At 55.5% G+C, this 15,309-nt stretch overlaps 1 protein-coding gene across 1 annotated transcript; it reads right to left on the reverse strand.

Annotated features, from left to right (window-relative positions):
- Positions 1-246: 246 nt before the first annotated feature.
- PGC (progastricsin) lies at positions 247-5,394 on the reverse strand. The gene is made up of 8 exons (XM_068173376.1): positions 5,185-5,394; positions 4,556-4,673; positions 3,351-3,469; positions 2,852-3,051; positions 2,563-2,685; positions 2,286-2,430; positions 1,599-1,697; positions 247-407 (listed from the first exon to the last, which is right to left on the reverse strand). Exons 1-8 carry the CDS (start codon positions 5,392-5,394, stop codon positions 255-257), a joined length of 1,167 nt encoding a protein of 388 aa, XP_068029477.1. The 3' UTR covers positions 247-254.
- Between the last annotated feature and the right edge of the window lie 9,915 nt (positions 5,395-15,309).

Below are 15,309 nucleotides of genomic sequence, written 5' to 3' on the forward strand. Positions count from 1 at the left end.
TTTTTCTCTTTTGAACTCACCAGGCTTCGGTGTGCTCATTTCGCATCCGATAGCGACAACGGAACCCCTCAGGCTGCTCCCAACAAAACCAGGAGCTCAGAGACCATTTGGGAAGGTAGGGTTTATTTGCTACAGGATCCGTGGGCACACGCTGACACACAAATCCCGAGGGACGGGGACGGAAAGGAACAGAAGGGTCCCTGGGAATGCTGTGGCACTCCGTGGGCCGGGAGAGGGGCTGGAATTCGCTTCCTCTAGGCCGACAGGGCGAAGCCCACGCGGTTGTTGGCCATGTCGAAGGCGGTGTAATATTCCTTCAGGAAAACGTTTCCCAGGATCCAGAGGGGCTGCCCGTCCTGGGAGGGCAGGTAGGTGGCCTCGATGGCCAGGGTGCAGTAGCCATTGCTCTGGAGGGGGGAAGAACGGGGGGTCAGCACCTCCAGCAGCACAGGGAGAACATCGCTGCTGGCCACGGAGGTCCGGGCGCTTCCCAGGAATGCCTCAGGAATTCCCGGGATGTTCCCAGTGCCTTGGGAATTCTTGGGATGTTCCTGGTGCCTCAGGAACTCTTGGGAATGCTCGGGTTGTTCCCAGTGCCTTGGGAATGCTCGGGTTGTTCCCAGTGCCTCAGGAACACTCAAGATGTTCCCAGTGCCTTGGGAATGCTCGGGTTGTTCCCAGTGCCTCAGGAACTCTTGGGAAATCCCAGGATGTTCCTGGTGCCTCAGGAATTCCCAGGAGGTTCCCGGTGCCTTGGGATGTTCCCGGAGCCTCAGGAACTCTTGGGATGCTTCCGGTGCCTGGGGAACTCTCAGGATGTTTCCCGATGCCTCGGGAACGCTAGGGATGTTCCCAGTGCCTGGGGAATTCTCAGGATGTTCCCAGTGCCTGGGGAAAACTCAGGAATTTTCGGGATGTTCCCAGTGCCTCGGGATGTTCCCGGTGCCTGGGGAATTCTCGGGAACTCTTGGGATGTTCCTGATGCCCGGGGATGTTCCTGGTGCCTCAGGATGTTCCTGGTGCCTGGGGAACTGTCAGGAATTCTCGGGATGTTCCCGGTGCCTGGGGAACTCTAGGGAACTCTTGGGATGTTCCCGGTGCCTGGGGAATTCTCAGGATGTTCCCGGTGCCTGGGGAACTCTCGGGAATTCTCAGGATGTTCCCGGTGCCTGGGGATGCTCCTGGTGCCTCAGGAACACTCAGGAACTCTCGGGATGTTCCTGGTGTCTGGGGAATTCTCAGGATGTTCCCGATGCCCAGGGATGTTCCTGGTGCCTCAGGATGTTCCCAGTACCTGGGGAACTGTCAGGAACTCTCAGGATGTTCCTGGTGCCTGGGGATGCTCCTGGTGCCTGGGGAACTGTCAGGAACTCTCAGGATGTTCCTGGTGCCTGGGGATGCTCCTGGTGCCTGGGGAACTGTCAGGAACTCTCAGGATGTTCCTGGTGCCTGGGGAACTCTTGGGATGTTCCCAGTGCCTGGGGATGTCCCCGGTGCCCGGGGAGATCTCAGGAGCTCTCGGGATGTTCCTGGTGCCTGGGGAATTCTTGGGATGTCCCCGGTGCCCGGGGAGCTCTCGGGATGGATCCCACACGTACGTTCAGGACGTAGGCGGAGGGCGAGAGCGCGAGCCGAGCGCCGCCGATGCCGAAGGTGATGGTGGGCATGCTCTGGGTGTCGGCGCAGTCCACTGCGTACTGTGGGGACAGAGACACGGGGGGATGGCAGGGAGGGGACGGAGGGTGACAAACACTCCACCCCTGGCAGCGCCACACCGCGGAATCATGGGCTGGTTTGGGTGGGAAGGGACTTTAGAGGTCACCCAGTGCCACCCCCTGCCACGGGCAGGGACACCTTCCACTGTCCCAGGGTGCTCCAGCCCGGCATTGGACACTTCCAGGGATGGGGCAGCCACAGCTGCTCTGGGAATTCCATCCCAGGGTCTCCCCACCCTCACAGGGAGGAATTCCTTCCCGGTATCAAACCTAAATTTCCTCTCTTTCAATCTGAACCCATCCCCCCTTGTCCTGTCACTCCAGGCCCTTGTCCCAAGTCCCTCTCTGGCTTTTCTGTAGTCCCTTCAGCTCCTGGAACGGGCTGTGAGGTTTCCACACAATGTTCTCCTCTCCAGGCTGAACATCCCCACCTTTCTCAGCCTGATGTCACCGCTGCAGTCCCTTTTCCTGCAGGTGCCACGTGAGTTGTGTGGGACCTGGTCGAGCCCAGGGCTCTGATTCCCATGCAGGCTCCCCACTGCTCCAGACCCCGAAAATCCCCACACTCACCCCATAGCTGGTCTCCTGGGCTCCCAGGGCCTCCAGGATGCTCTCTATGTACTCCTGGGGCACGGTCAGCAGGAATGTCCCCGTGTCCACGATGGCCTGGCAGCCCTGGCTGCACCAGCTGGTCACCGACTGCCCGATGGCAAACCTGGGAGGACAACGGGGATGAGGACGTGGCTTTGGGCACCCGCTGGCCCCTAAACCCAAAGCACCGAGCCTGGAGCCCTGCAAAGCAGCAGCTGAAGCAGGGGGTGATGGCCAGAGGTACAACACCACTCACTCCTCAAGTGCCACCTGCCAGTAAAGCTTCTGTGTCACCGGCGCCCACGTGATGTCCCCCTGGAAGAGCCGAGGGTCGACGCCCCCAAGGACGAGCTCTCCCCCGTACTCGTAGGTGGGCTGGCTGCGAAAAAACAGAGACACAGCAGCAGAGATCCGGAATTCCGTGTGGTAAACGTGGGCTGGAGAGGGATAAATCCCCAAGGAACCCTCACGGGGACAGGCAAGGCACACCAGGATGTGCAGGCAGGGGACACCAGGATGTGCAGAGCGCCCTGAAAGGTTTTTACCGTGAGAAATAAAAGCTGAAGATGGGCTCAGCGAGCTGGTTCTGCTCCAGCATCCCCCCCAGAGGCGAGGCCATGCCCCCCACTGCCAGCGAGGGGTAGGCCATGCCCAGGATGCCATCGAAATCCGCAAAGTAGAAAGGCTGGGTGGGCTCGTCCTGGCTGAGCCCAAACTCCTGCTGCGTGACAGTGATGCTCTGGACCTGCAGGGGAAGGGGATCCGGGGTCAGCCAGGCGAGCCCGAGGGGTGGCTGCTGCTCCAAAAGCACCAGGCAGAGGGGGAAATTGGGAAAACCCCCCAGGATTTGGGTTAAAACCCAGCCAAAGGCCAGCTGGGGGACCGAGGATGGCAGCAAACACGTTCTATCCGTTCTGCCAGGGTTTGTCCAAGTCCAGCACAGGACACGAGATCGGCCCTAAGGCTCCTCCCGGGCTCGTTCCGTGGGGACACCCAGCGAGGACACAGCAGCAGGAGGGCAGGGGTGGCACAGGGGGCACTCACCCTGAGCGTGTCGGAGCCCAGCACGATGGTGACGGAGCCGCTGCCGTAGGACACGGTGCACGACTGGCTACTGGGGGTGAAGGTGGCCGAGTCACTGGGCTTGAACTTGGCGTGGTTGACTGGGGGAGGGAGAAGAGGGAAAAGCCCTGGGCATGGGCTGCAGTGGGATTTCACTGCTGGGGATAGTTCCCAGGGATCAGGTCCTGTTCTGCAGTGGGATTTCACTGCTGGGTGCTCCCTTGGGGTAATTCCCAGCTCCTGGGGATGGGGACAGTCTGCTCCTCTGTCCTGTTCTCTTTTGGGTTGTGGGGTCTGCATCCCTGCTTTGCCCGGATCCCTCCCCAGGTGATGTCTTAGGATTTTAGCTTTTATATTTTTCCTATATTTGTAATCCTGCAATTCTTTAGTGTATAACTCGAAACTCCACAAAGAGTTTTGTGAGCTGCTGGTTTCACATTTGCATCACAGGGGTCACAAGCACGAGGGCAAAGCCCTCACAGTGAACCCCCATCACTTTCCCACCCCGAGGGATGAGCTCTGCTGCGAGTGGGACACCGGCTCTGCAATTCCTGCTTTTTCTCTTCCCCCTGCCCAGCTGCAGATGGCCTGGAAGCACCCCTGAGGTTCCTGGGATACCCAGGGAGCACCCCTGAGGTTCCTGGGATGGCTGTGGGGATCTGGGGGCTTTGAGATTTGCACCCCTGAGATTCCTGGAATGGCCAGGGAACACCCCTGAGGTTCCTGGGATGCCCAGGGAGCACCCCTGAGATTCCTGGGATGCCCAGGGAGCACCCCTGAGGTTCCTGGGATGCCCAGGGAGCACCTCTGAGATTCCTGAGATGCTCAGGAAGCACCCCTGAGATCCCTGGGATGCCATGGGAGCACCCCTGAGATTCCTGGGATGGCTGTGTGGATCTGGGGGCTCTGAGCCTCCCAAGGAAGGCACCAGCTACCCCAGATCAGCATCCCGGGGTCATTTTTGGTCTGGCATCATGATGTCCCCAGCGTGACAGGGGAAGGACGTGGAAGAACAGGGACAAGGACGTGGCTTTGGGCACCCACTGGCACCTAAACCCGTCTTGGGGCACTCTGAAATGCAGGGAGCCTCGAGCCCTGCAGTGCTGGCATAGTTGGTACTAATTAGTGAGTACTAATTGCTCCTAGGAGCAGGAAGAGCTCTGCTCACATCATCCCGGGGTACTCACAGCAAGCAGGACTCTTGCAGTCCGTGGAGGGCACCCACAGGTTAGAGGAGCCGGTGTCAAAGAGCACCAGAAACTTTTGGGGGGGCTCCCCGATGCTGATCTCCCCAAAGTAGGAGGACTGGAAAAAACAAGGGAGTCTCCACTGGCCACGGGCTCAGGGACAGACCAGGCTCCTCCCTGGCATCCCCCAGCCAGGCAGGAGCAGGCTGAGCTCTCATCCTACTTCTACTCCCCCCCAAAAAATGAAATATTAAATAATTATTGTGGGTTTGTTTCATACAGAAAAGCCTGGCTCTTTGTGGCTGGGGGTCAACTTCTTTGAGGTTCAAAGCAGAAGTTAAAAGAGTGGGGGGAAAGCAATTTAAGGGTGGGGGGGAAAGCAATTTAAAGGTGGGGGAAAGCAATTTAAGGGCAAGTAAAAAAGCAGCTTAAGAGTGGGGGGAAAAATCTTAAGGATGGGGAAAAAAGCAATTTAAGAGTGGGGGAAAACAATTTAAGAGCAGGGGAAAAAGCAATTTGAGGTGGGGGGAAAAGCAGTTTCTCACTCCTGGAGGCTCAGGGGTGTCCAGATTGCTGGGGCAGCTGGGAAGGAGGAAGGACAGGCAGGGAGGGGAGCGTGGGGCACTCACGTCCAGGTGGTTGGTTATGGGCTCCCTGACCACGGAGCCCTGACTGGGCTGGTATTTCTTCACCGGATCGTATTTAATGTGCTTCAGGAAATCATCCAGCACCCCAGCTGCCCTCATCTTGTCCCGGATGGACAGGCCTTTCTTTAGACTGATCCTGCACAGACAGAGACAAAACACAACAGAACACAGCAGGAAATAAGATTTCAGCATTTTCAAAGGTGCAGTTCTCTGGGCTCCTTTGAGACATGACAGGAGCTCTCCGTGTCCCAGGAGCTCTCCACATCCCCAGGAACTGCTCTCCTCATCCCAGGAGCTCTCCTCATCCCAGGAGCTTCTTCCCAGGTTCCAGGATCTCTCCATGTCCTCAAGAACTCTCTCCAGATCCCAGGATCTGCTCTCCACATCCTATGGAGCATCCCATGCTCTCCATGTCCCAGGAGCTCTCCATGCTCCAGGAGCCGCTCTCCACATCCCATGGAGCTCTCCATGCTCCAGGAGCTGCTCTCCACATCCCATGGAGCTCTCCATGCTCCAGGAGCCGCTCTCCACATCCCATGGAGCTCTCCATGCTCCAGGAGCTGCTCTTCACATCCCTTGGAGCTCTCCATGCTCCAGGAGCTGCTCTCCATGCCCCAGGATCTCTCCATGCCCCAGGAGTTCTCCATGCCCCAGGATCTCTCCATGCCCCACAATCTCTCCCTGCCCCACAATCTCTCCATGCCCCAGGAGTTCTCCATGCCCCAGGATCTCTCCATGCCCCACAATCTCTCCCTGCCCCACAATCTCTCCATGCCCCAGGAGTTCTCCATGCCCCAGGATCTCTCCATGCCCCAGGATCTCTCCATGACCAGGATCTCTCCATGCCCCAGGATCTCTCCATGTCGAGGATCTCTCCATGCCCCAGGAGTTCTCCATGCCCCAGGAGCTGCCCTGGGCTGTGACACCCGCGCAGTCTTCCTCGCTCCCAGCGGCTCCGCATCCCCGCGCTCCGTTCTCGCCCTCTCACCCACCTGACCGCCCCCTCCGCCAGCTGCAGACACGCCAGGACCACCGGGAGCCACTTCATGGTGCCGAGCAGCCTCGTCCAGCCCTCGGGAGGCGGCAGCACCCGGGCACGGCCGCCCGGGCTCCCGCTTTTATCCCGGGAGGCAGCGCCGGCTCTGATGTGCCGACCTCCGCTTCCCATTGGCACCTCCCGAGCCCGGCCTCAAGGGCTGCTTTGTGCCTCGGGCCGCGAGGACCCTGCGGGACCGGCGCCCTCGGGGGCGAGATCAAAGGGCAGCGATGCGATAACGGGCAGCGCTTATCGGGGACGAGGGACCCGACGTCACCGCGCTGGGCCGGGGCTGCGCTCGCCAAAAGCTGAGCCAACCTTGCCCCAGGACAAAGGGACTCGTGGCTCTTGGCTCGAGAGGGAAAGGCTTTTGTCTGCCCTCCTTCCGCCGCTGGAGAGAGCGGGGATGGAGGCGGAGAGGACATGGGGCAAGGAGATGGAGCCCATCAGGTTCCTCCTCGCATTTCCTCCAGGATGATCTCCAGGTTCCTTCTCTCATTTCCTTCAGGATGGGCCCCAGTTCCTTCTTTCATTCCCTCCAAGGTGGTCCCCAAGTTCTTTCTCTCATTCCCTCCAGGATGGTCCCCAGGTTCCTTCTCTTGTTTCTTCCAAGGCGGTCTCCAGGTTTCTTCTCTTGCTTTTTCCAGGATGGTCTCCAGGTTCCTTCTCATTTTCTCCAGGGTGGTCCCAAGTTTCCTTCTCCCATTTCCTCCAAGGTGGTTCCCAAGTTCCTTCTCTCATTCCCTCCAGGATGGTCCCAGGTTCCTTCTCTTCTTTCCTTCAAGATGGTCTCCAGGTTTCTTCTCTTGCTTTCTCCGGGATGGTCCCCAGGTTCCTTCTCTCAGTTTTTCCAGGATGGTCTTCAGGTTCCTTCTCATTTCCTCCAGGGTGGTCCCAGGTTCCTTCTCTCATTTCCTCCAAGGTAGTCCCCAAGTTCCTTCCCTGGTTTGCTCTGAGGTGGTCCCCAGGGCTGTCCTGCCTTCTCCTCTTCATCAGCATCCCAGACCTTCACTCCAGGACGTCAGCTCGTTTCCATGCCCTACCTGCTCCTGCTTTCACTATTTGGACAGAAATCCCCCAGTTTTCCCATTCATTGGCTTATTTTGTGGAGCACACGATTCCCTCCCCACCCCATATCCAGGCAGGTGCTGTAACCCCCAGGAAGGTGCAACCCTCAGGGTTTAACCCACACTCCACATCCTCCCACCAGCCCAGAAAGTCAGAAAATTCCTTGTTGGTGCTTTTTTTTCCATGAAAACAAAAAACCACAAGCACACACTTCCCAAATTGCCAACAAGCACCCAAACCAACCAAAGCATTCTGAGTTATAACCCAAATACTCTTTAGAAAATGGACCAAAATGGGTTCGGTCACAGTCTAAATATTTTCTAGCAAACAAAACGAAGCTTTTTTGGTGATAACCGAACTATTTTCTGGCAAAGGGGTGTTACCCAGATATTTTCCAGAGCTCCTCCAGGACTGCTTGAATCCCAAATCCAAGTGAGACAGCTCTTGGAAAAACACCTTCTCCATCAGGCGGCACCGCTGTCGCCGCTCATCCCGTGCCAGCACGGGTTCCCTTCCCTCGGGAGCACCGAGTGTGTGTCCTTCTCTGCTGTCCTGAGCTGGAAGTGTGTGTTCTATTTGCCATCTGTCAGAGCTGGGGCAGTTCTCCTCTGTTCATGGGGCAGTTTTCTTTATCGCTTCCACAGCCAATCCTCCCTCCAGGAGATCTCTTCTGTTCATGAACCATTAATCATTAATTATCTTCTGCTCATGGGCCAGTGAGTGTCCCTGCATGGCTGAGAAAATTCCATCATCCCATGGGGAGAGGCTCTGCCCAGGGGGAGGAGCCAAGCATTCCTACCTGGATACAATCTGAGATCTTGGGACACCACAGCAGCCTTTGCCCTCTGCATTTCCAGAGGAGCAGCTTTCTTCCCCACTGCATTCCCAGAGGAGCAGCTTTCTTCCCCTCTGCATTCCCAGAGGAGCAGCTTTCTTCCCCACTGCATTCCCAGAAGAGCAGCTTTCTTCCCCACTGCATTCCCAGAGGAAGCCCAGGCCCATCCACACCAGCCCTGGAGCTTCAGAGGAAAACTCCACCCTTGTCCAGGATCCCTGCTCCAGCAGAGCCACAGCTGGCACTGCAGGAGGGCTGAGCCACCATGGGATGGGACTGCTGCCACCTCCCTGACCCACAGGCTGCCAGGGCATTTCTGACTCTGACTGTGATTTGTTTTTTGGGCTTTTTTTTTGTACTATTGTACATTTGTATTTTTAATTTTCCTAATGAAGAACTGTTTTTCCTATTCCGGTATCTTTGCCCGAGAGCCCCTTAATTTCAAAATGATAATTCCGAGGGAGGGGTTTGCATTTCCCATTTCAGGGGAGGCTCCTGCCTTCCCCAGCAGCCACCTGGCTTTTCAAACCAAGACAGCTGCATATCGAGGCTGTCACAGAGCAGCCATGGTGTTTGCAGCAGCACTGGCAGGAAGATTGGGTTCTGGAGATTGGATAAAAACTTGGATTCTGGCGGGAAGCGGAGCGCTGTCATCGGAACGTCAACAGAGCGCCCGCTCCGGGCATGGACCCGTGGGGCACGGGGGAAAGGTGCCCTCTGCAGCGCTCATTCCACTTTTTGGCACCTCCTGACCCAAAGTGGGGCAGCGCTGAGGGAGCTGCTCCAGCAGGAATTACGGATTTCCAGCAGCAGAGATCCGGTAATCCCGCACAGAGCGGGGATCGGCAGCCAGGATTTCCCTCGGGGCCAGCCTCTGGGCATTCCCTCTGCTTTGCTTTCAGTTTCTCTTCTCTGTTGGTTTGATGGCCCAGCTCCAGCTCAGGGAATTCCATCTCTCCACCACCTTTCCCGGGATTCTGCAGTGAGTGAGGCCAGCACTCCAGAGGAGCCCCTGGAACCTGGAGCAGGGGAGGTTTTGTGGAGACCTCACGGCCCCTTCCAGGACCTGGTGGGGCTGCAAGCAGCTGGAGAGGGGCTGTCCACCAGGAACTGGAGTGAGGGACAAGGGGGAATGGGTTCAGGCTGAAAGAGAGGGAATTTAGGTTGGATATTAGGAAGGAATTTTTCCCTATGAGGGTGGATATGGGCTGGTGGAATTCCCAGAGCAGCCGTGGCTGCCCCTGGATCCCTGGAAGTGTCCCAGGCCAGGCTGGATGGGGCTTGGAGCAATCTGGGATAGTGGGAGGTGTCCCTGCCCGTGGCAGGGGTGGAAGGAGATGATTTTTAAGTTTCTTCCAACCCAAAGCAGTCTGGGATTCTCTGCCCCCGGAGCAGCTGTGTTTATGAACCCACACAAGCACTCGGATCCTTCACAAGCTGCTTTTAGTGTTTTGTTTCCAAAACAGAGGTCACAGCACCCAGGAACAACTTCCATCACATCAAAACAAAGATTCCTCTTTTTCCTGTGAGCAAAAGATGGGTAAATAAACTGTAAACACATGGTTGGGCTCCAGGTCAGGCATTTAAATTCCCAAACCAGGTGAGGATCAGCCACTTCTTGATGATCAAAACCTAAAGGGGCTCTAAGGGAGCTGGAGAGGGATTTTGGACAAGGGGATGGAGAGACAGGATGAAGGAAATGGCTGCAAACTGACAGAGGGGAAGCAGCACCAGGAACTGCCTTGTAAAGGTCTCCCCACAGGTCACCAGCCAGGACAGCCACACATTCCATTTATTCTGTTCAGTTCCACACTCCAAGGCAAACCAGGAGCCGTCCTCAGGTCACAGAGCTGTTCTTCAGAGAGGCACTGCCTGGATTTCCCTGGGAATAACCCAGAGGAACAATTGCACAGCAGCCCCTGGCTCAGAGCAGCTCAGCCCCCAGGGCACCTTTGCTTCTCTGCCACATCAGAAATGTTCCGTGGCCAAGGCACCAGCACAGGTGACAATGACAGGAGGAGTTTGAGGTGACACTGAACCATCTGGGCCTTTCAGCTGGAAAAATCCCATTCACTTAGGGAAGGAAAACAAATTAGATGCCATCTTTACAATGAGCCTTTTCCATCCCCTGGCCTGGAATTGCCAACTTCAAAGCTGCCAGGGCTCTCAGGAATGAATTCACCTCCAGCAACAGGAGCCCAAACCTGTTCTGCTGCCTGTGAGCAGCACTTCCAGACCAGCCGAGTTTGGGGGAAAGACAAAATTCCCAGAAAGACTGAGGGCAGCCCTCCCAGGGGCTGGAATTAGGAAATGGGTTCATTAACAGTCATTCATTAATGATCCTCCACTTGAGAGGGCTGAGCAGCATCACACAGAGAGGCAATGAGAAAACAGGGAGCTGGAAATGCCACCCCTGGTTTGGTTTTTCTGTCAGTAAACAGCACAGCTGAGGTAAGGAAAACAAGAATTCCTCAGAAATAACAAACACGTCCGAGTCTCTGCAGAAATATTGATCCTTTAACCTTCACCACCTCCCCTCTCCCCTCCCTGTAAGGCAGGCAGAGCTCACGGGGATTCCAGCCTCCTTCCCTGAGGGAAAAGCAAGCACCTGAAATGGGTTAGAGGAGAAAAAAACCTCCCACGCAAGACAATGGAGCGCTGGGAGAAGCTCTGTTCCTACCAGCAGGTTCTTGGGAAGGGGAAGAGGGGAAGATCTGTCTGTGCATTCAGCAAGGAGGAAATACTGGGGGGAGAAATCTGATGGATTAACTCAGACTCAAACAAGAACCACTTTAAAAGGTCAAGGCAGTGACATTCCCTCTGCTCAGCCCATGGCTGCTCACGAGACACCCCAAAATTGCAATTCCAGGTAGAGGAAGGAGCCCAGCAAGGCCAGGTCAGTCCCTAGTGGGGCCACACAGAGCCAGTCCCCAGCCAAGCACTGGAACCTCCAGCCCAGCTCCCACGCCCAGGGCTCAGCACCACCCAAATTCACCTCATTTTGCTGCCTAAACCCTTTTTGAGAGCCAAATTCTCGGCAAACATTTCACTGAAACAGCTCCTTCCTCAATTTTCCAGCTGCCAAAACACCAAGCTGAACCATCTGAGCTTGGGACAGAGAGGAGGAGAGCTCAGAGCGTCTCCTCAGCTTCAGGGACAAACTCCAGAGCAGGTTTGGGATGGTTTTTCCTACCCAGCTGTTCCAGCTGGGTGCACAGAGCCCAGGCTGGATCCCTGAAACCCAAAGGCAGATTTATGGATGCATCCACCAAGGGTGGGGATTCTGCTGTGGAGTGGGAGGATACTCCATGGCTGGAGGGATCACCGGCTGTCCCAGTCCAGTTTCCCATCCAAGCCAGCAGCACCTGCTGCTGTGCATCCACGGGGAAAGCCCAGCAGAAGGTGTCAGACCCAAAGGAAAATCCATAAAATCCACCTTTAAAAGGTTCCATAAAGACACAACGATTGGGGAAAACATTGGGGAGAACATTCCCAACCCAAATAAAACAGCCACGGAAAAAAAAAAAAAAAAAAAAAAAAAAAAAAAAAAAAAAAAAAAAAAAAACCACCCACAAATCACAGAACCGAAAGGATGAGAGAACACGGACTGGAATTCCCTCCTCGCTTCCCAACCCAAGCTGGGATCCTCCTCTGGAAGCGTTTTCCCCACGGCCGCTAGAGGAAGCTGCGACACTGCGCCGGGAGGATCCCAACCGTGTCCCCGGAGCGGCGGGGACCGCCAGGGCAGCCCCAAACGCGGCTCCCCCTCCCTGCGCTCCCACTCTGCCGGGAAAAACGGATAGTACGGATTTCTCAAAGGGTCCTGTGGCTTAGTGCGGGCACAGCTCTGGGGAAATTTTCCCAAAAAAGAGGGAAAATTACCGGGGTGTGAACCTTGAAATCCCGAAGCTCCATCCTGGCTGCCGGCACCGCAATTCCCATTGAATGGCTCCAGCATGGAACAACCCACAGCAAACAACGGGCTGGGAGCGGCTTCTCCTGCCCAAAGCTTCCCGGAGAGTTTGGGATGGAGCTGGAGCTCAGCCTGCTGAGCCTGCAGGGCCACGGCCACCGCGGGGAGGGGACACGCGGGGACACGGAGCACAGGATGCCCCGAGCTGCCATCAGCTCGATCCTGTCTCATCTTCAAGGCTCACGGAATTCTTCTCCTTCCTGGAAGAGGAGCAGGATGAGCGGGTAAGCACATTGTCACCTGCCACCGCTCCTGTGGCAGCCCTGGATCTGCCAGGCAGGGAAGGGAGGCCCGGGTGGGACAGCCCAGATCACCTGGAGCAGGTGAAAAGCAGCAGTTTGAGTGAACCCCGCCAGGCTTCCTGTTGCCCTGATTTTTAAAAGTGTTAAGTTTTCTTTTATAGTGCTTTTAAAAGTTTTAAAGTTCTCATAAAGCTTCTTTAGCCTTCTGGTAATGTTTGCATATTTGAGAGTCAGAGTTCCCACACAATTTCATGTGTAAATAGAATAGTTTACATATTTCTCTGTGAGTGGAGAGAAATGATGGATTGATCTTTGGACCAGTGTGGTTGGAGAGGTGGTAATTCCATCCTCCCATCCACGGTCACCTTTGGAATTCTATAAATACCAAATGTTTGGATAAAACTGGGTCTTTTTCTCTTTTGAACTTACCAAGCTTCTGTGTGTTCCTTTTGTGTCCAAGAGCGACGGTTTCCCAAGACAAAGCTCTCATGGAGCCACCGAAATGGGATTTCCAGATTTTTTAAGGAACTCCAGTGCTGGAGCTCTGGATGCCGAGAATTTTGGACTTTCTGTGCTGACAGACTCTGACTCCCAGGAGAGCACTGCATTTGACCTGAACACAAACTATCATCTCACATGCCTTCAATCCCAGCAGAGGTAGAAAAAATAAGCCAAAAACCATCACTCCAGGGGGAATTCCCTGATCCCAGGAGATCACAGACCCTTCCACGCCACCCTCAGGGACACGTGGCCACGCTGGTGGCTCTGAGCAGCACCCAAGGACAGCCCCAGCCCCGAGCTGCTGCCACCCAAGGCACAAAGAGCCCACCCCAGCACCTTCGCTGAATTTAACCCACCTGGAAAGGGCCCTCACCTCCTCCTCCACGGAAATGGAAAACATTTCACCCTCTTTTCCCTTTCTGGGCAAAAAGGGAAGAGGGATTTTGTACTTCCAGCAGGTTCCTACAGAGGCTCCAGAGGGAGTTGTGCTGTCGCAGAGGGTGACACTGACAGCTTAGAAACTCTTTATTTAAATACTTTATTTAAAGCTTAACGCAGTTAACTTTTATATATATATATATATATAGATAGATAGATAGGTAGATAGATAGGTAGATAGAAACAATTTCTTCTCTCACTTCCCTAAATGAAAGCTGGATTTAGGGGGATACATTACTTAGGGTGGGGATTGTTTTTTTTTCCTTCAAATAAAGTCATTTGTTATACATATAAAAATATATTACTTGGGTCTCCTTTCAGTTACAGGTAACACGAGGGACGGACGAAAGAATGGAAGACGAGCACAAAGACCTCCAAAACAAAAAGAAAAACCAGTGGATGGAAGCGTGTGGCACACTTGGAATTTATAGTGCAACAGCAAGCCAAGAACTCCACGTTCTGCGACACAAACATGGCACCACTCAGACTCAGGACACGTGGCCTTGCTCCCAACAGGGTCACGGCTCAACAGGACACGACAGCACCAAAAACCAGAAAAACTGAACTTCCAGAACCTGGAACTCGAGCTGCTGGCCCTTGGAGCTGGGGGATGGGGCTCTTTCCTCTTCCACGGACGTCAACGGCGGGACACATCGAAGGACAAGGGGGACACGAGGCTTGGCACTGCATCCAGCTCCTGCCCCAGGAGGAACAGGGACACAGCCAGCAGGGAGGTGGGGCTCCAGAGCATCCCAGAGCATCCCAGAGCACTGCTCTCCATCAGAACAGACACTGAGAAATCCAGGGAAAGGCCGAGGCGCCACGTGTCCCGTGGGGAGGGACGAGGGGACATCCCGGAGCGGCTCAGCGCCACCCCGGCGTCGAGACAAAAATCCACAGCAAAAGGCCACAAATGTACCCGGAATTTGAGCCCTTCCAGGTCCGTAGTGGAGAGAACAAACTGCACATTCACTCCTGACACCGAGCTGAGGCTGCTCCCGGCCCCAGCCAGGCACGTGGGTGTAGCAACGACTTTGATGCCACTCCAAGCTCGGCTGCCCGGCGGCTCCGCTCCCACTCCCACGTCTCCCATTCCATTTCCCACCCACCCCGTGACTGTCAGCCCCCAGTTCATACATTCTTCATTCCCAGCTGCTCTTCTCCACAGTGTTTTTCCCCCAGTTGGGTGGCTCAGCAAAGCCACCAAGCTCTTTTGGGACCTGTCCCCCCCAGGCAGGAGCGAGCCCCAGCGAGCGCACGTTGCAGACTGGCACCAGTTTGGCAACGAACTGGGATGCAAAGGAGCAGTTCATAAATAAATAAGTAAACAAATAAATAAACCCACAGCACTTCTCATCAGCTGCCAAATAGAACCCTCTTAAAAAAACAAAGCAGGGTATGGCACAAGTGAAGTTTTCCAGACCAAACTTCCAATCTTCCTCATGGTTGTGGCCTTTCCCTCCTCTCTAAAGCAGGGGAGGGAATTTAAGGATTTAGGCAATCAGGTTTCTGTGATCACAGTGTGTGCCCATGGCTCTGTGTCCTCCTCGTTTCATTGCAGCTGCCCAATTGAAATGGGATCTGAGACAGGGACAGAAGGATTAAAAAGCTTCAGGAACAAACAGTGAGCTGAGGGGGGAAAGGCCACGGCGTGAGCTCCCTCATGTCCAGGCACCACTGGAGCCACGAGGCAAACCCCAGCTCTGGAGTGGCCTCACTGCAGAGCTTTCCTGGAGATGGGAAATCCATGGGGAACGGAATTCCATGGGGAATCCATCTGCACAGGGCTCCAGTTTTGGGAGCACACCCCCGAGGCACTGCCCAGCTGGCTGTGCCCTGCCCCATCCCACCCCAGGCTGTGCCACCTCCCGCCCGGAATCGAACCCTCAGAGTCACCAAACATCCCACAAGGCTTGGAAAAACGAGCAACACAGAGAGGGGAGGACGGACAGACAGACAGAGCCTCAACAGCAGCAGCTGCAGGAGCCACGCCGGGCCACGGGGCATGGCAAAC

Source organism: Anomalospiza imberbis, chromosome 26 (assembly GCF_031753505.1).
Source record: "Anomalospiza imberbis isolate Cuckoo-Finch-1a 21T00152 chromosome 26, ASM3175350v1, whole genome shotgun sequence".
NCBI lineage: Eukaryota > Metazoa > Chordata > Aves > Passeriformes > Viduidae > Anomalospiza > Anomalospiza imberbis.